The 24,880-nt window shown below is 47.5% G+C and overlaps 1 protein-coding gene across 2 annotated transcripts in view; it reads left to right on the top strand.

The window, feature by feature from the left end:
- Positions 1–24,880, top strand: part of LOC110522431 (prospero homeobox protein 1) — a 39,561-nt gene that overhangs the window by 909 nt on the left and 13,772 nt on the right. For both annotated transcript variants that reach the window (XM_036975938.1, XM_036975939.1), the window contains exons 2-4: positions 3,306–5,360; positions 9,458–9,565; positions 20,325–20,519. In XM_036975938.1, coding sequence (XP_036831833.1) covers positions 3,372–5,360; positions 9,458–9,565; positions 20,325–20,519 — 2,292 coding nt within the window. In that variant the 5' untranslated portion in view covers positions 3,306–3,371. The remainder of the gene's footprint in view (positions 1–3,305; positions 5,361–9,457; positions 9,566–20,324; positions 20,520–24,880) is intronic.

Raw genomic sequence — 24,880 nt, 5'->3', positions numbered from 1 at the left:
TGTTCCGATAAACGTTTTTCTTTCATGTCTATTTTTATTCGTCCAGTGTTATTTAGTAGGAACGTGTGTCGTTTCGATGTAAACAAGCTTGGCTTTATCGTTTTTAATATCTGAAATATAACATATCAGATAGGCTAGATGTGATCTACTATTTGAATTGTAGCCTATATACATGTTTCAGTCTAATAGGTGCGTGTACTGTTTCCCTGGTATAGTTTTTTTGTAGTGCGCTCGCTGCTTGAGTTTATGGTAGTGCCAAGAACGGTACAATTTTGACGGGGGAAAAACGTCCCAAGTGTACACTATGGAGACAACAGGGATATTTGGCACAGAGGCGCACAACCCCGTCACCCCGCTCTCACCATTTTTGGTGCCTAAAGTCTAGCAGGCCTTATTGTTGTCATATTTAGAATTTTCAGTCCTAGACTAGACTTGCTTGAATAGGTTACTTTGCTCTGTTACACATCCAAAGGGGTTATGAACTTTTCTTTTAGTTTAGCTTTGTCCTTCACAGTGCCCGGTTCTCACTCTCTCAGAGTTTGAAAGATCCTGGGAAAAGGAGCGAGGGGGAGTTAAAAGGGCTCGAGAGACGAGCATAGCTCATTGTTCAACTGCGGTCATATTTCCTTGAAATTGTTGAAAGGTCTTCCAAGTGATAGACTGCGCATGGGCAATGGGGGACAGGTGCGCCGTCGGAAAAGACAGGTGCTGGGGGCTCTATTTTGAGCGATAACGACATAGTCCATTGTTAAGGTCTTGTGGCGCTTAAGTCAAGGTTTTCTTGGAGATATATCACCCTTGTTTGCACTTATGGAGATGGATGGTTAGAGAGAGTTGAGCCAGAGCCATTTATCAGAGTCAGACAAAGACATGGTTTTATTATAGACCAAAATTGGCTTAGTCTGTGTAATATATTTCCTTTTGTTTTGCCACAAAATATGTCAAGCTTTCCCAACCTTGTTTCTTTTCCCTTGAGCTACAGCAATAATGTGCTAGTTTGATATATTTCTGTATCGCAACATAAGTTATTCCATCTTACTGCTTGTTTTTCTTGTATTGCTTAACAACACAGTAATAAGACTATCTAAAAAATGTTTATATTTAAAGTGGTGTGTGTGTGTGTGTGTGTGTGTGTGCGTGGGTGCGTGCGTGTGTGTGTGTGTCCGTGCGCGTGTGTGTGTGTGTGTGTGTGTGTGTGTGTGTGTGTGTGTGCGTGGGTGCGTGCGTGTGTGTGTGTGTGTGTGTGTGTGTGTGTATTAGAAAAGAAAGTGATGCTTGTTATGCATGGTTAAGATAGTATGGTATATATGAAATTGTCATATACTACAGCTGATTCATAGAGTCCCAAGTGACGATAAAGATGGGATGGTCAGACAATCATACTTTTCCTGTGGCCCCATTTTCAATATCCATATCTGATTGGTTTAAGAAGATATAAATATTAAATAAATTAAATAATTAAATAAAAAAATGACTTTGTCTCTCAAAATATGTCTTGACATCTCCTCTGATAAGTGACAGTGTATTTGCATTGTCAATTTGATTGTACTTGTACTAAAATCTTAAATAGTATTTGACAGATTTGGATGTATAGATTTGAATGAATGTTCTCTAGTAAGAGATCACACAACCTTCAATCTTCAAAACCCCGATTCACCCGATACGTATGTTATTAATATAGATATCCTATTAGATTGTCTCCCTGCTGTTTCACTTAATATTTATTTTAGTAGTGTTCCTGATAGGATCCGGGTTTGAGAAAAAGGACTCTCCAGGATGCAGTCTGGTTATCTTGCACGATATTGTCTAAACAGGTACTCAATATTTGAGATGAGGAATGTGAAATAATATCATAAAATAATTCTCAAATTTCATATAAAAGTTATTTTTTTCTCTCTATTGACAGTGAATGTTAATTCATTCTGTAAATACACTGAATAAAAGTCCCATACCACTGACAAAAGACTGCATGCGTAGCTGTCAGCCGATGCTTACATAGCAGTACTGATGCTGTCTGGTTTGCGACAAAATGTTTCCTTTCATAAAGGCATTAGGTTTTTGTTAGAGCGCTTTAAGTTGCTCCTTGGCAGAGTTGACCCATGTGACCCGTTCATTAGAGCAGAATTAACCAGCTTTGCTAGATGAAAAGACAAGCAAAAAGCCATAGAAGTGAGCCCCTACTGGCACAAAATCAATAAGCTTATTTATCTGTATTTATGTCGTTTTTCTATTATTGTTTAATTTAAGATTGTGATATTCTGATTCATTTGGCTGGAAGAAGTTCCCCTCCAGAATAGCTGACAGTGCGAGTATGTGGATTCGATCAGGGTGCAATTTAAGAAGCGGTCTGGAAATAGGCTTTATGTTTATGGCACATTGTGATACAAGTACTATAACACTTGCAATAGGGGTGATATGTCGTTTGGGTGAATATAGTTAATGTACTACATACACTTAATGAATTGCTTTCGATATGAGCGTCTTCTAATCTAAAGTAATAAAATGTAGCCTAAAATGTAAATGACGTAGTGATGACTTTAGGAGAGGAGATTATAATTAAGACTGCAACAGTTTACTGTGTCTTTATGGCATTCTCAATCCAACCTCAGCCTTTCTCTTTAGTCTATGACTTAATGGTTTTCTGCACCGGCTTGAAGCGCACAAACATGGAAATGAGGACAAGTACTTAAATAATTATCATAATGTTATGCAGCTTTTTGTTGCGTGGGAACTGGTTCAGTGTTACACAGGGAGGCAGCGTGAAACAGGGGACAGACAGGGGAAAATGTAGGCTGAGTCTGAAATGACACTTTATGCCCTATATAGTGCACTACTTTTGACTAGAGCCCTATGGGCCCTGATGAAAAGTAGTGCACTATACAGGGAATAGGGTGCCATTTGTTAGGACTTTGCCCTGAAATGCAAAGACAAGGCCTAGTTCTGACCCCATCACTCCTGCCTTCTGCTCTCTCTTCTCCCTACAGTCATTAGTTATGTTGTCTAAATGGAATCATGTAGTCGACAGTCGATGCCGCCTGTCCTCAGGTATTGCATCTAGTCTTGAGATAAAACCGTATCGCTGGTACATTTTTATACAGTGGAGTGATGTCACTTTCTGGAGCACTGCTATTCAATTATTTCTACATTTGGTAGTAGGAATATTAGGACTTTATTTATTTATTTTTATTAGAAAATATATTTAATGTCAAGTTTTGATATCAGACAATATAGTGACATTTTAAAGTAAATTATCCATCCCCTTCAATGAATCCATACATGTTTCCTTTCTGTTTTCTTGCTGCCAGGTGTCATTCAGCAGCGGTCCTAGAGGAGTGGCTTTGTGGGATATGGCCCAATAGCAGCAGCCCGTGATGCCGGACCATGACAGCGACTCCCTCCTGAGCAGACAGACCAAGAGAAGACGTGTGGACATCGGTGTGAAGAGGACAGTGGGCAGCACCGCCGCCAACACAGCAGTAGCTACAACCAGCGCCGACATCGCCTGCGCCAAAGCAGCCATCTTCAGTGCCATGAACTCTCTCAACTCCCACCACCACGGCTCCGACGCAGACTCCACAGACTGCTCCATGGTGCAGCCACACGGCCCCACTGGGGTCGTCACAGCAACCGACAGCGACTCCAAGTCCAACGTGCTCCGGAAGCTCCTGAAGAGAGCCAACTCGTACGAAGACGCCATGATGCCCTTCCCTGGTGCCACCATCATCTCCCAGCTCCTCAAGAGCAACATGGCCAAGAATGGAGGAGGAGAGAGAGGGGAGAGAGGGGAGAGGGGGGAGAGAGGGGAGAGGGGGGAGAGAGGAGAGAGAAGAGATGGGGGGTTCCCCGGGTCGGGCCTCTCAAGTGGGGGTTCCGAAGCCCCCCAGGAGGACGCCTGCAGTAACTCGTCTCAGGACAGCCCCCAAGAGTGCCTCTCCCCCTTCGGCCGCCCCTCGGCTCTGGGTGCCTTCGACCTAGAGCGCCTCAACGATGAGCACCTGCGGGCCAAGCGCGCCCGCGTGGAGAACATCATCCGAGGCATGAGCCACTCGCCCAGCGTAGTGGTGCCTGCACGCCATCACGGAGAGCGGGATCGTGAACGGGAACAACGTGAACGGGAGAGGGAGCGAGAGATGGACGGGAACAGGGAGATGGAGATGGAATGCCCCCCACAGCCGCCTAGCCCCAGAGGAGAGGTGTGCAGCCGGGAGAACAAGAGGAAGCAGCGCCTGCCCCAGCAGCAGCAGCAGAGCTTCACCCAGCTGGTGTGCCAGCGTAAAGAGCAAAAGCAGGAGGAGCGCAGGCAGCTGAAGCTGCAGCTGGAGGACATGCAGAAGCAGCTGCGCCAGCTGCAGGAGAAGTTCTTCCAGATCTATGATTCCACCGACGATTCTGAGCACGACCTGGCTCACGACCTGGGCAACATGTCTGAGGACAGCGCCGGGAGGTCCGATGCTGGGGGAGATGACCGGGCAGACCGCTCCGACAACGAGATGTCAGACCTGGACCCAGGACACTTCCTGGACCGGGCCAGGGCATTGCTCCAGGAGCAGGCCCTGCTTGCGGAGGGTAACAAGCCCAGGAGAGAGGGGCTGGTCCGGGGGAAAGGTCCTGGTCAGGGTCCTTCCTCCTCCATGCACCATGCGGAGGGCAAGCAGCTGGCTGAGACGCTGAAACAGGAGCTCAACTCAGCCATGAACCAGGTGGTGGACACGGTGGTCAAGGTATTCGCCAAGCCCCCGCGCCCCGCACCCCCCCAGGTCTTCTCGCCCCTCCCCATGCCCCCAGAGAGGTTCGGGGTCAACGGTGAGGGCCCCAACTTCCACACAGCCAACCAGCGCCTGCAGTGCTTTGGTGACGTCATCATTCCCAACCCCCTGGACTCGTTCGGTGGCATGCCCATGCCTGGCGCCAACGACCAGACAGAGGCGCTGCCCCTAGTGGTGAGGAAGACTCAGACAGAACACCATCACCAGTCCTCAGCTGTGGGCGCCCACGGGGGCCACCACCACCCTTCCCTGCACCCCTCCTCCCTCTCTGCCTCCATGGGATTCAGCCCCCCGTCTTTCCGCCACCCCTTCCCCCTGCCTCTCATGGGCTACCCCTTCCCGAGCCCCCTGGGCCCACCCTCCGGGGGTTACCCAGGGAAGGATCACTCCTCCCCAGACTCCATGGACCTGTCCAGGGAGACCACCAGCCTGCGGACCAAGATGTCTTCTGTGCATCACATGGGACACCACCACAGGTCGCTTTCTCCCAGCCACCCCGGGAGCACTGCAGAGGGGCTCTCCCTGTCCCTCATTAAGTCAGAGTGTGGAGACATGAGCGACATGAACGACATCTCACCATACTCAGGCAGCACCGTATCCTTCACCACACTGAGGGAGGGAGGGAGGTAGGTCGGGACTTGAGTAGGAGAGTGAGTTAGAGACGCTATAGATGGGGTACTTGTTCATCTTAGATATTATCAGATATTGTTATGACTATTGCATATTATTGCTAAATAACCAAACTTATTGCTTTTCCTGTTCTCTCCAAAATTACTGTATTATATCCCCTTCTCTCTTCAAAGTGGTTAAATGTACTCTAGTCACCTACGTATCATTTTACCATTGGTCAGATAATGTCTCTATGACATTTCTAGCCCTGATTCCCATTTGACACATGACTGAAAGAGACAAAAGCTATAGCAGGCTGAAGTTGAGCACAACGGCTGTCTATAGTGACTCCAATAGTTTACCCCTGGGTGCCCCAATCATGGCCTGTAGATAAAGAGCTAATGTCCCTATGGGAGGATCACATTCACCCTAGTGGGACTGGAGCCTAAAAGCCTCCACTAATCCCTTCAGTTAGCCCCTTTCCCCTATATAGACCTGTCTTTACATACACCTTTCACTCATGAAGCTTCCATAACCATTATTTCTCTATCCCGGATCATTTAATGTCTATGCTATGGTTTATGGTCTATGGTTTATGGTCTATGGTTTAACAGACTAGCTACTAGTGAGAATTGACCGCGAGTGCATCTTTGTTTTGTCTTGTCTTAAAGCATCTAAGATTGATGTTAGGGTATAGCTACTGTATGTTAGTGTTGATGTGTGTCTGTGTTGTGGTCGCCTCAGGGCACGGCCTTTGTGTGTGTGTGTAGGAGATAGGGTTTGCCTGAGGACTCAGTAAAGATGTGTATTTATGGCCACCTGTGTTTCCTCATGTCTCTTATCATCCCCACATTGTAAAAAGGAACAATCGGCGTCGTTGCTTTTCTCTTTTCTCCATTTCATAAAGATCTGTCAACAGCCTGGGGGGCCTTCAGCTGTTGCTCGGCACCCAAATACTCCTTCTTTTTTTCTCCCTCCCTCCCAGTCTTTTCTTTTGAAGCGGACGTTAACAGGTGTTTTCGGCGAGCTGTTTGCCTTTCATTACGGCACCTTGTCTTGTCTTCTGACCCAAGAGTTGGCTCTTCCCAGAGATCTATAATCATCTGCTCTGTCGCTCCCAATGGAGGGATGAAGAGAGAGAGAGAGAATCAGACGTGGGAGGGAGGTAGAGAGAGAGGTAGAGAGAAAGAGAATAAAACAATTAAAATAATAACCAAATAATCCAGATGCTGTTGCTTCTATTGTGGTGTTAATTATTTTGGGGCATTAACAGATGTACTCCCATTAATGGAAAGAATAGTTAGAACAATGCGGCCATGTGATACACGTTGTTTTCTTCTCATCTTTGGTTCATTTCACGGCTTTGAAAAACACTGGTTGGGTTTTGATTGTTTACGCCAGTTTTAGAAGTTAACAATCAATGTTATTTTTTATGACTTTGAATGTGAGTCGTACTGTCTACAGTGACAGTTGGTAGTCTTAATGCAATAGTAATAGCAGTGATAGAAGTCATTGTAGTACTAGAACTAAAGATGGCACAGATTGTCAGACATTTTTTGGGGTGCGTTAAAGTTCACCGGCGTTCCGCACCGTTGCGCAGCAGATGGCTGCCATCAATTTCCTCATTTGTTCTCTGACTCTGAGTATCTTGTCCTTACACCTGGAATGAGGAAGTGAAGCATCTATTTCCTCTCATGACTTTGGGGTTTTGGGGAAGTGCTGTAGTGAATGATGATGTCTTGTCAGATGTGCTCAGATAACACTCGGCCAGCTGGTACAAGGAAACCATCATGGCTAAATAATAGCTGTGTGTCACCCCAAGTCCAATCACTATTACATTTGCAAGCTGTGAGAGAAATAAATTCATCAAGAGAATCATGTGTCTGTAGATCTATGCGACTTAAAAATACTTCATTTCGTTATATATCAATGTAATCTCTTGTAATGTTGTGATTGTTCTTAGTTGTGAATTCATTTGTATTTAGAAGCGAGAGCGTAGTAGTGTCTTTGAGAAAGCCCAGTCTTATCAGTCTGACAGCTGAAATCCACCTTGCCATACTTGAAGAGAACAGCCCTGTCCCACTCTGCCCAATGTCTCTTTTCTCTCTCTTTTCTCTCTCTTTTTCTCTCTTTTTCTCTCTTTTTCTCTCTCTCTCTCTCTCTCTCTCTCACACTTCTCTCTCTCTCTCTCTCTCTCTCTCTCTCTCTCTCTCTCTCTCTCTCTCTTTCTCTCACTCTCTGAGGGGCCATTGTACCCCTCGCTCTTGAAGCAGATGGTGTGGTGTGGAGAGTGGAGTGCTGCTCTTTTGGCCAGGCCTGTTGGAGTCGGGCTAGCCTGCCAGGGTTCTCCCCATAGGCCCTCTTCCCTCCCTCCCTCCCTCCCTCCCTCCCTCCCTCCCTCCCTCCCTCCCTCCCTCCCTCCCTCCCTCCCTCCCTCCCTCCCTCCCTCCCTCCCTCCCTCCCTCCCTCCCTCCCTGCCTATAGATGGCTTCCATACAGCCCTCTCTCTCTTTCCTCTTCCTGAGCCAGCAGACAATACTAGGCCTGGAGGACCTGATCCATGATCCAGCTTGGTTCACGGTCCCTGGTTTTTAAAGGGGGGCCCTGGGTAACCCTGAAGTCAAGGGCACGCCCATCTCCCAGCACATACCTTCCTTGTCAAATGCATGATTCTTGAGTGATTGTCATGACACCCTATTATTGAGTGTAGAAACAGTATCTAATTAAAAGGTGGAACCACAGCTATATAGATGTGCAATCCACAATGAATCGGTATTATGACATCGTCTTACATACAGACTTACAGAGTAGCCCTTTCATTTGCGGTTCAAGAGATAATAGTTACTACTGATTGCTTCTGCTCGAGGAGAGAGACCTTTTTAATTCGTCTCTGAGTTTTATTTGTGCCCCTCCCCCCCTCATCTCCTTTCAATGTCTTAGCCGCAGATTGATATCAGCTGAATTATACGGCTGTTAATTCACCGTGGAAATGGTTTGGGCCAGTCCGCAGCGCAGATGTGTTCCAGGGACGCAGCGCCCATCGCTGGCTGGGTTCACTGCCTTGGCAACCCTCATCCTTCTCCTCCTCCTCCTCTACCCTCCTCCTCCTCCCCCTCCTCCTCCTCCTCCCTCACTCCTCCTCCTCCTCCTCCTCCTCCTCGTCCCGAGGTTTGGCAGCACTAGGGAGGCTGGAGGCAGGAGGAGGAGCAGGGAAAGGAGGGGGTGTAATTGAGGTTGGAACAGCTCTATCGTTCAAGGTGCCCCCCCTCCCCCCCAATCACCATCCCACCCTCTTTTCTCCTGAGACTTCCCTTGGAAAACCTTGGTCTCCAAAATCTATGATGTGTGTATTTTAAATGAATAAGGTCTACAGCTCTGTTATAGAGAGACAGGGTTGTCTCTTTTAGACCTCGCTTTTACATCAATATGAAGCCAACATCACGTCAGTAACTCCTGTCTTTGGTTGGCATATCTTATCGCCAAGCCATTAGGCTCCTCTCTCATAACCAGTGTTAACTGCTTTCTTTGTCTGTGATATGCAAATGTCTCCTTTTTTCTTCCTTATTTTGGGGTGGAGGTTGGAGGGGTATGATGGGGAAGAGGGAAAGGCGTTTGCTTACTTTGACTGTGAAATGAGCTCCTTATGTAAAGGCACCGGCTGTGGCGCTGGCCAGCATTTTATTTACCGTAACACGCTCACACCTAATACAGAGAGGATGCTAATGGCTTGGCCTGGCTTCACTCACTACTCCCTAATAACTAACTCATTTAAGATTGGCCCTACCTTACTCCAGTGCTATTGCTAACCTAAAATAATTATTGTCAAATGTATTCATTTGGCCTATATCTAATGTAGTCTTCAAGGAAAACAATTAAGTGATTAATTATTGTACATTAAATACATGTTAATTACACATATGTTACATATTAAAAACACATTAGCTGAAATAGCAGGGGTTCTAGGTCAAGTTGCGTACCATAGCTATATGACTACACATTAAGATGCTTTGCAAGGTCGGCCATTTTAATGACTATTTTCCCTCCAAAAAATAGTCAATTTCTTTGACGGCGGCCATGTTCAGATTCAGGAGGGTCTCTCCCCCAACCACCTGAAGAAGGCCAAGCTCATGTTCTTCTACGCCCGCTACCCCAGCTCCAACATGCTCAAGATGTTCTTCTCCGACGTCAAGGTGAGCCACACCCAGACACCCCAACCTTTCACCTTTCACATCATAGCCCCCAGACGTTGCTCCTTGAAGCAGAAGTTGGATTTGGGCACTGGTTCAGGATCAGATTACCCTCCCCCAAATCCTACCCTTAATTATTTACCCAGTGGTTATGAGGAGATTTCCATGAGGGTAAGCTGATCCTAGGTCTGTGCCTAAGGGCGGATGCTACCTGAAGCTCAACATCGAATCAAATCAAATGTTATTGGTCGCGTACACAGTTAGCATTTGTTATTGCGGGTGCAGCGAAATTCTTATGTTCTTAGTTCCTATCAATCAATGCAGTAATTGTCACTCAAGCATAAACATGTAGTACATCAGTAGATGTATAAACATACTTTGGGATGGCACTCCTCTGTCTACCTATTGCTGTCACCATAGTTACCGATCTGTCCAGGTGTGTTCAGCGCCGTCTGTGTGTCCGTCCTGACTGTCCTTGCCACCGCTGACAACTGGAAGGACAGATCACTAGGCCTGGTCTTTTCTTCCTGTATTTCTCTGCCTGTACTCTCACCTCAGACTACAGTTATTAAAAGAGGACAATGAGTGAAGCGGTTTTTCTTCTCACTTCTCCTGATTTGTTCTTCCGGGATAGTGCTGTACTAACATGAAGTGTCTGTTTCAACGTGCATGGTGCATGGTGTATGGCGCATGGCGCATGGTGTATGGCGCATGGCGTATGGCGCATGGCGTATGGCGCATGGCGTATGGCGTATGGTGCATGACGTATGGTGCATGGCGTATGGCGTATGGCGCATGGCGTATGGTGCATGGCGTATGGCGTATGGTGCATGGCGTATGGTGCATGGCGTATGGTGCATGGCGTATGGCGTATGGTGCATGGCGCATGGCGTATGGTGCATGGCGTATGGCGCATGGCGTATGGTGCATGGTGTATGGCGTATGGTGTATGGCGTAAGGTGTATGGCGTATGGTGCATGGTGTATGGCGTATGGTGCATGGTGTATGGCGTATGGTGCATGGCGTATGGTGCATGGCGTATGGCATATGGTGCATGGCGTATGGTGCATGGCGTATGGCGCATGGCGTATGGTGCATGGTGCATGGTGCATGGCGTATGGTGCATGGCGTATGGTGCATGGCGTATGGTGCATGGCGTATGGTGCATGGCGTATGGTGCATGGTGCATAGCGTATGGTGCATGGCGTATGGCGCATGGCGTATGGTGCATGGTGCATGGTGCATGGCGTATGGTGCATGGTGTATGGCGTATGGTGCATGGTGTATGGCGTATGGTGCATGGCGTATGGCGTATGGTGTATGGCGTATGGCGCATGGTGTATGGCGTATTGTGCATGGCGTATGGTGCATGGTGTATGGCGTATGGTGCATGGTGTATGGCGTATGGCGTATGGTGCATGGTGTATGGCGTATGGCGTATGGTGTATGGTGTATGGCGTATGGCGTATGGCGTATGGCGCATGGTGTATGGCACATGGTGTATGGCGTATGGCGCATGGTGTATGGCGTATTGTGCATGGCGTATGGCGTATGGCGTATGGTGTATGGCGTATGGCGTATGGCGCATGGCGTATGGCGTATGGTGCATGGTGTATGGCGTATGGTGCATGGTGTATGGTGCATGGTGTATGGAGTTTTGGTGGAGTTTTGGTGGAGTTTGTGTGTCTTGCTGCATTGCTACTGTATGAGGACCTTTCCCATACTACACTACCGTACATATTTATTTGGACAGTGAAGCTAAAACTTTTAATTTGACTCTATACTCCAGCATTTTGGATTTGAGATCAAATATTCTATATGAGGTGACAGTACAGAATGTCACCTTTTATTTGAGGGTATTTTCATACATATTTATTTAACGGTTTAGAAATGAAAACACTAAATGTATCTAGTCCTTCCATTTGATAGTGTCATAATTATTTTTGACAAATCACTTATTTGTGTATTAAAGTAGTCAAAAGTTAAGTATTTGTTCCCATATTCCTAGCACGCTGCAATTACTACATCACACTTGTGACTTTACAAACTTGTTGAATGCATTTGCAGGTTGTTTTGGTTGTGTTTCAGATTATTTTGTGCCCAATAGAAATGAATGGTAAATAATGTATTGTGTCATTTTGGAGTCACTTGTATTGTAAATAAGAATATAATAGGTTTCTGAACACTTCTACATTAATGTGGATGCTATCATGATTACGGATAATCATGAATAAATTGTGAATAATGATGAGTGAGATAGTTACAGAAAGTTACAGAGGCATAAATATCCTACCCACCAAAGAATGCTAACCTCCCTTGTTATTCAGGACCAGGGGAATCTGTGGGGGTAGAGTTCAGGACAAGGGAGGTCTGTGGGGGTAGAGTACTGGACCAGGGAGGTCTGTGGGGGTAGAGTTCAGGACCAGGGATGTCTGCGGTGGTAGAGTTCAGGACCAGGGATGTCTGTGGTGGTAGAGTTCAGGACCAGGGAGGTCTGCGGTGGTAGAGTTCAGGACCAGGGATGTCTGTGGTGGTAGAGTTCAGGACCAGGGATGTCTGTGGTGGTAGAGTTCAGGACCAGGGATGTCTGCGGTGGTGGAGTTCAGGACCAGGGAGGTCTGTGGGGGTAGAGTACTGGACATGGGAGATCTGTGAGGGTAGAGTACTGGACCAGGGAGGTCTGTGGGGGTAGAGTTCAGGGCCAGGGAGGTCTGTGGGGGTAGAGTACTGAACCAGGGAGGTGAACTAACAAAGCAGGGGGATGGGCTCATTGTAACACAATAGCTGTGTTGCTGTCTTGTATGCGGCCGATTGCTATCATTTTTGTTGTTGTTGCGTTGTGTCCCTCTCTAACCGTAAGGAGGGTAAACACTGTGACAGATCCAGGCCATCTTATTCAAATCGGCAGATAAAGGTCCCTTTTTTCCCAGCTGCCCGCTCTCTGTCACCATGGTCACCAATCACTAACCACAACCCCCAGGGTCATGTGACACACTTGCAGGGATGTTGTGCTGCCAAAGCATGGAGGAGAGGCACCCCCTCACTTTTGAAAATAAACGGAGCTGGTAAAACTATTTCTGGACCATTTATACTGATAACTTTTTATTTATATTTAATTACCACAAAAATGTTATGAAAAACTATAGAATGACAAACCAAATAAATATATAGAACAGCCTAGAGGTGAATGGTGGTTTCTTCCCTGACTTCTCTCTGGCGGTGGTGAGAATGATGAAGTAGGCTATGTTTGTTTACTGCGGTGGCCCGTCAGAGGCTCTGCCACTTTGTAAAAAAATAAATAATAATAATAATAATAATTCTCTGTGTGTCTGCCTTTATGTTCATAAAACTCCATGGAGCCCTTCTTGCGCAAGTGGAACCCAGAATGATATGTGACCACTTGGTTACAGCGACACTTTTCTGCTGAGGTCACCCAAACCAGAGAGGCCACTGCAAAGCCCATGGAGCCTGACACTCTCTGGAAGATGCTGTAGCCCTGCTTGGGATATTTAACCTATATTGGCTATTGGTTGAGACACAGGGCCCGTTCTAGCTTGGTATGTCAGGGTGGGCAAGTGGAAATGTGAATTGGGCCAAGTTGGAGGTAACAATGCATTTAGGTTCTAGTTTATTGAGATGCATGAATACACCCCACCAAAAGAAAGATTTTATGGCTGTTTAAAAAAAAAAAAATCCTGCTATTCTAATTAGATAGCATGTTTAATCTATGCCTATACATTCTATGAATTGATAGTTCATCTCTCAGTTTTGTATTATTCTGTAATAGGGTATATTGTAACCATGTGTTCAAGCTAATTTAATACAGCATGTAAGCTACACAGTACAATGCAATGCCTAGTCGCAATAAAGCTCTCCTCACAAACAGGCTCTAGCCTAAAGCCTACAAATAGCTATACCATCTAGGCTTAGACCTATTAGGCTAAAGCCTACAAATAGCTATACCATCTAGTCTTAGACCTATTAGGCTAAAGCCTACAAATAGCTATACTATCTAGTCTTAGACCTATTAGGCTATAGGCCTAGTGCAAATTCGTGTCGTTTGTTCCTGAACTGGCTGAATGGCAGAGCTGTCCTTCAGCACCACAAGTTGGTTCAACTTCTTTAACATCGTTGCACGATCCTGGCGCTGTCCTTTCAGCACCCCGAAGGGATCCAGTTGCTTAAAATATAAAATAACACTCAAGATCTGATACAAATAGAAAATGATCACTTCTCACAATGGTGCTCATTTAGTAAAGCTAGATTAAAGCTTAATCAATGTCTCGGAAGATCACATGATTCATTAGCATTTTACAAAACAGAACCGGATATAATAGCATCGCATGGTAGGCCTCTAACATTACTGTTACACCAACAACATCTGCTCATTCCTAATGACATTTTAGGATGGTTAGCTAAAACTGAATAGTCCCCAAAAAATGATCATGCACCAAAACTCAGCAGCCCGCGTCACTAGGCAGGCTATCTGCTTTGATTGAAACAAGATACAACAAAGGCTAATAGTTTGTTAACACCATCTGCTCTAATTCGCTCACAAAACAGTCATTCAAACAGATCTAAATGTTCCCATGAAACTGACACTGTATGAGACCAATCAAATGATTGGCATGGAGATGCCGTTTGGATGTTTACTAGTAAAACATGAATAATTATCATTAACGATTGACAGTGATGATGGCCTATGTTGAAATGAAGTAGCCTTGGTATTTGATGTTCCTGAGACAATATGTGTGTGGGTGTAGGCAGACATTGCAATTGGAGGATGCATTTTATGCATAACCTAGAATTCAATTAGCTACTTTTGTCAGTACAAACTTAGATTGAATAAATGATGACATCTTTGCATGTTTTGTTGTTGTTGCTCCCTCACCTAAAAAAAAATAGCTCAACACCACTGTGCATCCTCAACACACATCCTTGTCGAGTTTTAGAAGGGGTGATGATGTGTGTTTCGTGGTTGTGATGAGGGGTGGGGGGGGGGGGGGGGGGCACTCTCACTGGCAAGGCGGGCACCCAGGCCACTCCTGATTAGTAAATGTTGTGGTAGATTTACCATAATATGGTTGCTGTTGTGACTAACGACAGTTCAGGGTCACGGTATCTTTTCACTTCATGACAGATCAACATTTGAATTTGTGTGTTCTGACACTGTTCTGTTAACCATCCCTATTGATCGCCAATTACCAGCTGCTCTGTTTTGACAAGGCCAGACAGGTCTAAACATAACCTTGTCATGTGTCAGTTTTTTTTAGGAAATATGACGTTGATGTGGTCTTAGTGACAGTAAATTACCATGTTGATTTTTCATATGGGGTATATATATATATACTCTGAATTAGCAAACGAGGCACCAAGGTTATTCAAACAGAACTCATGTCTCAAACTGAGGTTGTTGTGTAAATCTCTCTCTGTCTCTCTCTCTCTCTCTCTCTGTGTCTCTCTCTCTGTGTCTCTCTGTCTGTCTCTCTCTCTCTCTCTCTCTCTCTCTGTCTCTCTCTCTTCCTCTCTCTCTCTGTGTCTCTCTCTCTGTGTCTCTCTCTCTTCCTCTCTCTCTCTCTCTCTCCCTCTGTCTCTCTCTCTCTTCCTCTCTCTCTCTTTCTCTGTCTGTCTCTCTTCCTCTCTCTCTCTCTCTCTCTCTCTGTCTCTCTCTCTCTCTCTCTCTCTCTCTCTCTCTCTTTCTCTGTCTCTCTCTCTTCCTCTCTCTCTCTCTCTATATATATATATGTCTCTCTCTCTCTCTGTCTCTCTCTCTTCCTCTCTCTCTCTCTCTCTCTCTCTCTTTCTCTGTCTCTCTCTCTTCCTCTCTCTCTCTCTCTCTCTCTCTCTCTCTGTCTCTGTCTCTCTCTCTTCCTCTCCATCTCTTTATCTCTTTCCCTGTCCGTGGCCTTTGTGTGTATTCGGCACACTGGCCTCAGTATGTGATGTGGAGAGGATGAGGTCAGGAGGGTTTTCCTTTCTATATGTCATTCCGTTTCTTTTCTTTTTTCCGCTGATGGTGTGGCATGCCGCCGCGTGCTACGAAAAGCCAGGCGCTGGATTTGAGTCGCCGCTGTAACAAAGGGCCACTTTCCAGGGCCAGTTTGTGTAGAGTCAGCCAATAGGCAGCAAGAGATTATCTCCCACAATTCACCCCTGTGAAAACAGGAAGCGGTAGAAAGCCCTGATGACTGTGGAGAGGGACGGACCGCTTCTCTTTCTGCTCCTCTTGTTGTTTTTCAAATAGCTTGGTGGTCTGAGGTCATGTGTATGGATTCTCAGTCCTCGCCATTGTTTGGCAGGCAGGCAGGGAGATGAACGGACGCAGAGCACAGTGTCCCTGGCTGGCTGGCTGGCTGGCTAGCTGGCTGGCTGGCTGGCTGGCTGGCTGGCTGGCTGGCTGGCTGGCTGGCTGGCTGGCTGGCTGGCTGGCTGGCTGGCTGGCTGGCTGGCTGGCTGGCTGGCTGGCTGTCCAGGGCAGAGCTGCTGGGTGACTTTGACTGTACTGTCTCTGTCATCACAATGTGCAGGAGATGCCTTGTTGGTGCCTCTCTCTCCTCTGAGGTCTTGCAGCCTGTCGTCTTTGTGGTGTCATATACCACAATGGTCACTGATAATACAGAATGGGGATTGAACATGATGTAATAACGTTTTATCAGCAGCTCTCTAAAATACTACTGGATAAGATTATGAAGATTTCTCTGTTGTCTTTAAGAAAAGGAACAGGACCTTGTTTAGGTGTTGAGAGAGTGTTCAGCGTTTTCCTTCTCTGGTGCTAGGTTTATGGTTTTATGTAGATCTACACTAAACAAAAATATTGACGCAGCAGGTAAAGTATTGGTCCCATGTTTCATGAGCTGAAATAAAAAATGACAGCAATGTTCTGTAAGTACAAAAAATATCATTTATTTCAGATTTTGCAACCAGATTTGTAATCCATCCATCTGCCATGTGTGGCATATCAAAAATCGGATTAAACAGCATGATTATTACACAGGTGCACCTTGTGCTGGCTGCCAAGTGGGTGGGCCTGGCTCCCCAGTGGGTGGGCCTGGCTCCCCAGTCGGTGGGCCTGGCTGCCAAGTGGGTGGGCCTGGCTCCCCAGTGGGTGGGCCTGGCTGCCAAGTGGGTGGGCCTGTCTCCCCAGTGGGTTGGCCTGGCTGCCATGTGGGTGGGCCTGGCTCCTTAGTGGGTGGGCCTGGCTGCCAAGTGGGTGAGCCTATGCCCTCCCATGCCCACCTTGGCTGCATCTCTGCACAGTCATGTGAAATCCATAGATTAGGACCTAATTAATGTATTCCAATTGACTGATATCCTGATATAAACTGTAAAAATCTTTGAAATTGTTTCATGTTGTGTTTATATTTTTGTTCAGTATCGGTTGCATTATAGGGTGGTGTATGTGCCATTCCTCTGTTGTTAGCTTTTAAGATTGTCCTTTCACAGGCTCTCGAGTGTGTGTGTAACCAATCACAGCTACACACACATACGTGCACGTGCACACACACACATACTCCAACAGGCTCTTTCTCCATGGACATCTCATGTCTCTCTGGGCTGACCCCTGCCAGCTCAGATTAAGGAGTCCCGTTGATGTGTTGCTTTGAAATAGTTCCCCTGACTGAACACTGACGGAACACTGAACACTCTGGTCCTTACCAGGGGGTCTTTATCCCCCCACAAGCAACTTAATGAACCAAAAATGGGACCTGATTTGTTGTAGCAACAAAGAAATGTAGTTAAAATGTTGTCTCTCGCTCTCCCATCTCTTTCTCTCCCTCTCTCTCCCTTTCTTTCTCTCTCTCTCTCTCTCTCTCTCTCTCTCTCTCTCTCTCTCTCTCTCTCTCTCTCTCTCTCTGTCTCTCTCTCTCTCTCTCTCTCTCTCTGTCTCTGTCTCTCTCTCTCTCTGTCTCTCTGTCTCTCTATCTCTCTCTCTGTCTCTCTCTCTCCCATCCCTTTCTCTCCCTCTCTCCCTTTCCCTCTCTCCTTCTCTGAATACATGTATGTTCTGATTAAACCACATTTCATCGTTGTATAGTAGATATTCCATATGGTAGATATAAGTATGCGTAGTGTTAGATAGATGTTGAGGTATAAAGTCTAGCCTGTATAATGAAGCCATCTCTGTCCAAAGTGATACATATAGAAGTCAGAGGCTGGAGTGACAATAAAGGACTCCAGTGTGAGTGATGACATCTCTTTCACTGACTTTAATCTCAGTATGCAGCCCTCAATCACTCACACACACATACACACACACACACACACACACACACACACACACACACACACACACACACACACACACACACACATGCACAGGTACTGCTCATCCCAACCAAGAGAGAGTGATGTGTCTGAATATTGACTAATCTGTGATAGTGAAACTGTGTGTGTGTGTGTGTGTGTGTGTGTGTGTATCTCAGAGTATGTGTTGTGGACATTGGTTCTTGCCTGTGTTTTTGGGACTACGTATGTGTACAAGAATAGCCCCAGTGTGTATTTGTAAGTGTCAGTAGTTTGTTTGTTTGACACTCTGATGTCATGACCCTTGCTTGCTGACAGCTCACGTTCCTACGCTGCTCTGGTTTATTGTCCAGCCCTGCTGTTCTGCTCACCCCCCTACGCCCCTCCTGACCCTAACACACCCCACTGTTCTGCTCGCCCCCTCTCAATGCTAACATACCCCGCTGTTCCGCTCACCCCCCTCTGCCCCCCACCCCCCACCCCCCAACCCTAACACACCCCACTGTTCTGCTCACTCCCCTCTGCCCCCCCCCCCAACCCTAACACACCCCGCTGTTCTGCTCACCCCCCTCTGCCCCCCCCCCCCCAACCCTAACACACCCCACTGTTCTGCTCACCCTGCACTTTAAGCCCCGTCGCTCTGCCCCCCCCCCCCCCCCCCCCCCCCCATGCTAAACAATGTCAGGCGGACTCTTTCAGAACTCCCCCCATTATGTCATCCACAGACCATTCCAGAAAAGCATGATCCCTCCTTTGCTCCCCCATCACTTTGTCTCTCCTCCTCTCACACTTTCTCGCTCCCTCTTTTGCTCTCTCTCTCCTCTGCTCTGTCCCAGCCCATGCCTAGCTCAGATGAGGCTGTGTGTTAGCCTGCGCTTATCCATGTATTTGTGTGAGAGAGAGAGTGTGTGTGTGTCGGGCCGGCTCAGATGAGTGTGTGTTCTGGAACAATAGCCAGAGCCTAATCTCCATGTCAAAACCGTTCTCCCTCCCCAGCGACTGGCCGCTCAGCATTTAGTAACGTTTTGTCTCCTATTCTCCCAAAATCACAAAAAGAGCAGAGGGAGGAGGGTAGGATAGGGGGATAGCGGGGTGGAAGGATTTTAGGGGGGGGGGGGGTCTGGAGGGGGGTGGAATGTTTTAGGGGGCTGAGGGATGAGGTAAAGCTTTTTGAAGGGTGTGTGCGCATGCATGTGTGTGTGTGTGTGTGTGTGTGTGTGTGTGTGTGTGTGTGTGTGTGCGCGTGTATGATGGTTCAGGCTGGGGACTGTGCTGGGCCCTGAAGTCCTTATCTCTCTGTCTGGCTGTTTGGACAGTGTGTTTTCAGTAGCGAGGCGAAACGGAAGACAGCTCCAACTCCACTAGGCCTTCAATAGGTTTACATCCTATTGAATCCATGCAGCCACACAGATCAGATAGCCAGGCCTTCTCAGCACTTATCATGTCTCCCTATATCCCTCTCTCTCGCTCTTTTTTTCTTTCCCTTTCTTTTCTTATAGTCTGGGAGGGGTGGTGAGGCAGGGCACAGTGCGGGGTAATTGGTGAATGGGGTTAAGTACATGTTTGAGCCCCCTGCGGGCAAGGGCGCTTTAGTTGATGACTTAATCGTTTTTCTGGTCAATTATGTGTTTGCGGTCGCTCCCCTCCCAGCCATGGCTATGATAGGGGGGAGGTCCGGTCCCACAGGGAAAAGAAACAGAGTAGCAGACACACACTGGCTGTCTTTTTTTCTCCTTCTGTCTTACTTTATGTCTCTATTAGCCTCTCTCTCTCTCTCTCTCTCTCTCTCTCTCTCTCTCTCTCTCTCTCTCTCTCTCTCTCTCTCTCTCTGTATCTCTCTCTCTCTCTCTCTCTCTCTCTCTCTCTCTCTCTGTCTGTCTGTCTGTCTCTCTCTCTCTCTCTCTCTCTCTCTCTCTCTCTCTCTCTCTCGCTCTCCTGATGTGATATGAATTCTCCTCACACACTAAATAAGACCCCCCCCCCCCCCCCCCCATGTCTCCAGCACCCCCTCCACTCCCTTAAACTCAACAATGTCTTCATAACACTACACTCTTAGAAAAAAAGGTGCTATCTAGAACCTAAAAGGGGTATTTGGCTGTCCCCATAGGAGAACCCTTTGAAGAACCCCTTTGTGTTCCAGGAAGAACCCCTTTGGGTTCCATATAGAACCTTTTACACCAAGGATTCTACATGGAACCCAAAAGATTTCTACCGGGAACCAAAATGTTTTTCCTTTTTTTGTAAGAGTGTAGAGCCCAGAACTTCATTTTGGATTTCAAATTCCAATCCAATATTATCAGTGCTGTTATTATCATGATATCAACTACATCCCTTTTGAAAAAGCGGTTCTTAACCTCAAGTGACAGTAAAATGGTTAAATGTGTTATTTATTAAATCATCATTATTACTCAAAATGCCTCTGAACCTTTATTTATTCCCTCCTGTCTGTCTCAGAGTTTCCATTATAACAGTGTTATCATATGATCCTAATGATTAAAGCCTCTCTCCTGTCCTGTAGTTTAACCGCTGCATCACGTCCCAGCTCATCAAGTGGTTCAGTAACTTCCGGGAGTTCTACTACATCCAGATGGAGAAGTTTGCCCGGCAGGCCATCAACGACGGTGTCACCGGGGTGGAGGAGATGAGCGTCAGCCGCGACTGCGAGCTCTACCGAGCCCTCAACATGCACTACAACAAGGCCAACGACTTTGAGGTAGGACCGTTTTGAGTGCGACACCCATTTACTGCTGCGAGACCGTAGCCTCGCCTGAATGCTAAGGGTGATGCATGGTTTAATAAGGATGTTGAGGGAGGGCACTATTCAGTGCTAGTCTCATTCAGTTCTACTGACCACTGATCAGCTCACTCAGTACACCAAACATACACTTACTGTACATACACTACCTGGAAAGGGAGCTCTTATGAGTTCCCCATAGTGGACTTCAGCATTGTATTGGATGAATTAAACCATCACTTCCCTGTCCTGGAGTCTGTTTTGGTTCCCAGTTCTGTGCGATAAGAGTGTGTGTGAGTGTTTCCTTCGGCATAACCGTAAATACTCAGTGGACAACTTCACCTTTGTTACACTTCATCTAGCTCACACTTCTGCTTTTCTCCCTCTTGTGTTCTGAGAGGCCTGCCAGAGAAGAACAGTAAGGGTGTGTCTGTTTACGGCCAGCATCATGCGTCCTCAATGTCAGCTGACAATAGGCCGTTGAAAGTGTATGTGTTTTGTTGTTGCTGCATTTCCCAGTGTCCTGTACACCTCGAAGGGTATAGCCGTCCCTTGGACCGGCCCGCCGTGCTGGCGAAGCACTTCTCCAGTGTGTGTGTGCGTGTGTGTGTGTGTGTGTGTGTGTTTGTGTGCCACTTTCAGGGGGGGAAATCTCACTGTTATCAAGGTTAAACGTCCCACTGTTTTAGCAAGAGGAAGGGGAGAGAGGGAAAAAAGAGGGGGAGAGAGGGAGATGGAAAGATAGGGGACAGAGGGTGAAGAGAGTGAGGAGACAAAAGAGAAAGGCAAAAGTGATAGTGAGGGAGGGAGGCATGGAGGGAGAGAGAGATGGAGAGGGAGAGAGGGGGGAGAGGGAGAGGGAGAGAAATGGAGAGAGGGGGAGAGGGAGAGGGGGGGAGAAAGAGGGGGAGAGGGAGAAGGAGAGAGAGGGGGAGAAATAGGGGAGAGGGAGAGAGCGAGGGAGAGAGAGAGAAGGAAAGAGAGGGGAGGGAGAAAGAGGGGGAGAGGGAGAAGGAGAGAGAGAAGGGGGGAGAGAGAGGGAGATGGAGGGAGGGAGAGAGGAAGAGGGGAGGGAGAAAGAGGGGGAGAGGGAGAAGGAGAGAGAGAAGGGGGGAGAGAGAGGGAGATGGAGAGAGGGGGAGAGGAAGAGGGGAGGGAGAAAGAGGGGGATAGGGAGAGAGTGAGGGAGAGAGAGAGAGAGAGGGGGAGAGGGAGAGAGAGAGAGAGAGGGAGAGAGAAGGGAAATAGAAGGAGAGAAAGATGACTCTTTGTGGAGGAGTGCCCTTGTGGTGAGGGAATTCTGCAGCGCTCACATTTAAAGTGCCTTTCTACCTTTCTCTTCTGTCCTTTATGTGTCCGTTGGGACTCTTTTCCTCTCCTCACACCCTTATCACGCACGCACACACACACACACACACACACACACACACACACACACACACACACACACACCTCTTAGGGATTTGAACTACTCTAGTAGGAACACAGGCACTTCCATATGAAGTCATAAGGCCAGAGTGTACAGCATAACAGCAACCCAAGTTCTTCAACTCAGATCAGATGAGACAGACCAGGCATTCTTCTCCTGTACCAGGAAATGAGCCTTGGCCTGGCTTAGGGAACTGTCATTTACATACATACATGTAGAAATTTGCAAACAGACAGAGGGAGATGGAGAGGGAGGGAGAGGGAGAGAGAGGGAGAGAGAGGGAGGGAGAGAGAGGGAGAGGGAGAGAGAGGGAGGGAGAGGGAGAGAGAGGGAGAGAGAGGGAGAGTGCAGGTGAATAAGTCTTCTGTTGACTGAGGAGCGAGATGTTTTGCATATGAAGGTTTTTCGTGGCAGGTGTCTGAGAGATATAAGAGCTGATTACAGAGGAGCACAAGGAACATTTGCCCAGCAATGCAAATTCATCCCCCCCACCCCCCTTGGCTAGGGTGAAGACTGCTGCTGTGGACATGTGAGGGTGTTTTGTCTGATGTGGGTGATTGTGCATGTGTGTTTGTGTAGGTGTGTGTGTGCTTGTGTAGGTAGGTGGGTGTTTGTGTGTGTGTGTGTATTAATTTGTATGTGTGTGTGTGTGTGTGTGTGCGCCTTCATGCATGTGTGTGTGTCTTGTGAGTCAGACAGGTGAGTCAGACAGGTGAGTCAGACAGGTGTAGATTGATGTGTATCTAGATTCCCCCAAGGCCCTTTTCTATAGATCACTGTCCTTCCTCCTCCTCCTCTTCCTCTCTTACCTACAATACACTATCACTTGAAACAGGAGCCCACGCAGATTCAGCACACACACGTATACACACATGCACACACCCTGAGACCCATTGAGACCCACTGAGACACACTGAGACACACTGAAACCCACTGAGACACACTGAAACACACCAAAACACGGAGACACACTGAAACACACTGAGACACCCTGAGACCCATTGAGACCCACTGAGACACACTGAGACACACTGAAACCCACTGAGACACACTGAAACACACCAAAACACGGAGACACACTGAAACACACTGAGACACCCTGAGACCCATTGAGACACACTGAGACCCACTGAAACACACTGAAACACACCAAAACACGGAGACACACTGAAACACACTGAGACACCCTGAGACCCATTGAGACCCACTGAGACCCACTGAGACCCATTGAGACCCACTGAGACACCCTGAGACACCCTGAGACCCATTGAGACCCACTGAGACCCACTGAGACACCCTGAGACACCCTGAGGCCCATTGAGACCCACTGAGACCCACTGAGACCCACTGAGACCCATTGAGACCCACTGAGACACCCTGAGACCCATTGAGACCAACTGAGACACACTGAAACCCACTGAGACCCATTGAGACCCACTGAGACACCCTGAGACACCCTGAGGCCCATTGAGACCCACTGAGACCCACTGAGACCCACTGAGACCCATTGAGACCCACTGAGATACCCTGAGACACCCTGAGACCCATTGAGACCCACTGAGACCCACTGAGACACCCTGAGACACCCTGAGACCCATTGAGACCAACTGAGACACACTGAAACCCACTGAGACACACTGAAACACACTGAAACACACTGAAACACGGAGACCCATTGAGACCCATTGAGACCCATTGAGACCCACTGAGACACACTGAAACACGGAGACAAGTTTTCCCCCTCGCCAGTTTCTGCATCATCAAAGTTCCTTCCACCTTGGTGGCGTCTTTGGAATGAATATGTCCTCTGTTTCGGCCAACACACACACACACACACACGTCTGTGGCCTTTCTTGTTTGATGATAATCTGCTCTGTCACTGTGCTCCTCTGATACGCTCCCGTCTCCCTCTGAGCTCCTCTTTTGTAGTTATTGTTTCCTCTTCTCTTTCATCACCCTCCCCTCTTTCTTTCTCTCTTCCTTCTGTTGCCTCTCTCCTTTCATTCTTTCATCCTCCTCTTTGCATGTCTTCCGCCCTCCCCTCGCCCTCCCTCTATCCATCCCTCCATCCCCTCCTCTCTTCCCCCTCCAACCCCCTGTTCTGTTTTCCCCCCATTAGGAAGTTTTAATGGCATAATTGTCACATTCCTTCTGGCACAGTGAACACCAGCTGTAATTAAGAGCCTGTGTTAATTACCTGCCCGGATATCCCTCTCCCTCTCTCTTTCTTTCTTCTCATCCTCTCTCTTCCCTAACTCTCTCTCTTTCACACCATCATCAAATTCCCTGCCTAACTCCTGTCCTGCCCCCGACTCCAACGCTTGTTCTAACTGTAGAGGTCCAACTTCCCCTTTCATAAGACAAGCCCCGCCCCCTGTCGCTTCTCTATCCCTCCATTTTCTCTCCCCCTTTCATAAGACAAGCCCCGCCCCCTCTCTCTTCTCTATCCCTCCATTTTCTCTCCCCCTTTCATAAGACAAGCCCCGCCCCCTCTCTCTTCTCTATCCCTCCATTTTCTCTCCCCCTTTCATAAGACAAGCCCCGCCCCCTCTCTCTTCTCTATCCCTCCATTTTCTCTCCCCCTTTCATAAGACAAGCCCCGCCCCCTCTCTCTTCTCTATCCCTCCATTTTCTCTCCCCCTTTCATAAGACAAGCCCCGCCCCCTCTCTCTTCTCTATCCCTCCATTTTCTCTCCCCCTTTCATAAGACAAGCCTCCCCCTCTTCTCTATCCCTCCATTTTCTCTCCCCCTTTCATAAGACAATCCCCCCCTCTCTTCTCTATCCCTCCATTTTCTCTCCCCCTATCATAAGGCTGCGTGTGACCACAGAATGAGATGGTGGGAGAGAGAGAGGGAGAGACAGAGGAGGGGTGGGAGGAGGGGTGGGGTCAATAAAGAGACATTTTTATG

Source organism: Oncorhynchus mykiss, chromosome 4, assembly GCF_013265735.2.
Source record: "Oncorhynchus mykiss isolate Arlee chromosome 4, USDA_OmykA_1.1, whole genome shotgun sequence".
In the NCBI taxonomy this organism is placed as follows: domain Eukaryota; kingdom Metazoa; phylum Chordata; class Actinopteri; order Salmoniformes; family Salmonidae; genus Oncorhynchus; species Oncorhynchus mykiss.
This window is presented reverse-complemented; position numbering and strand designations above follow the sequence as displayed.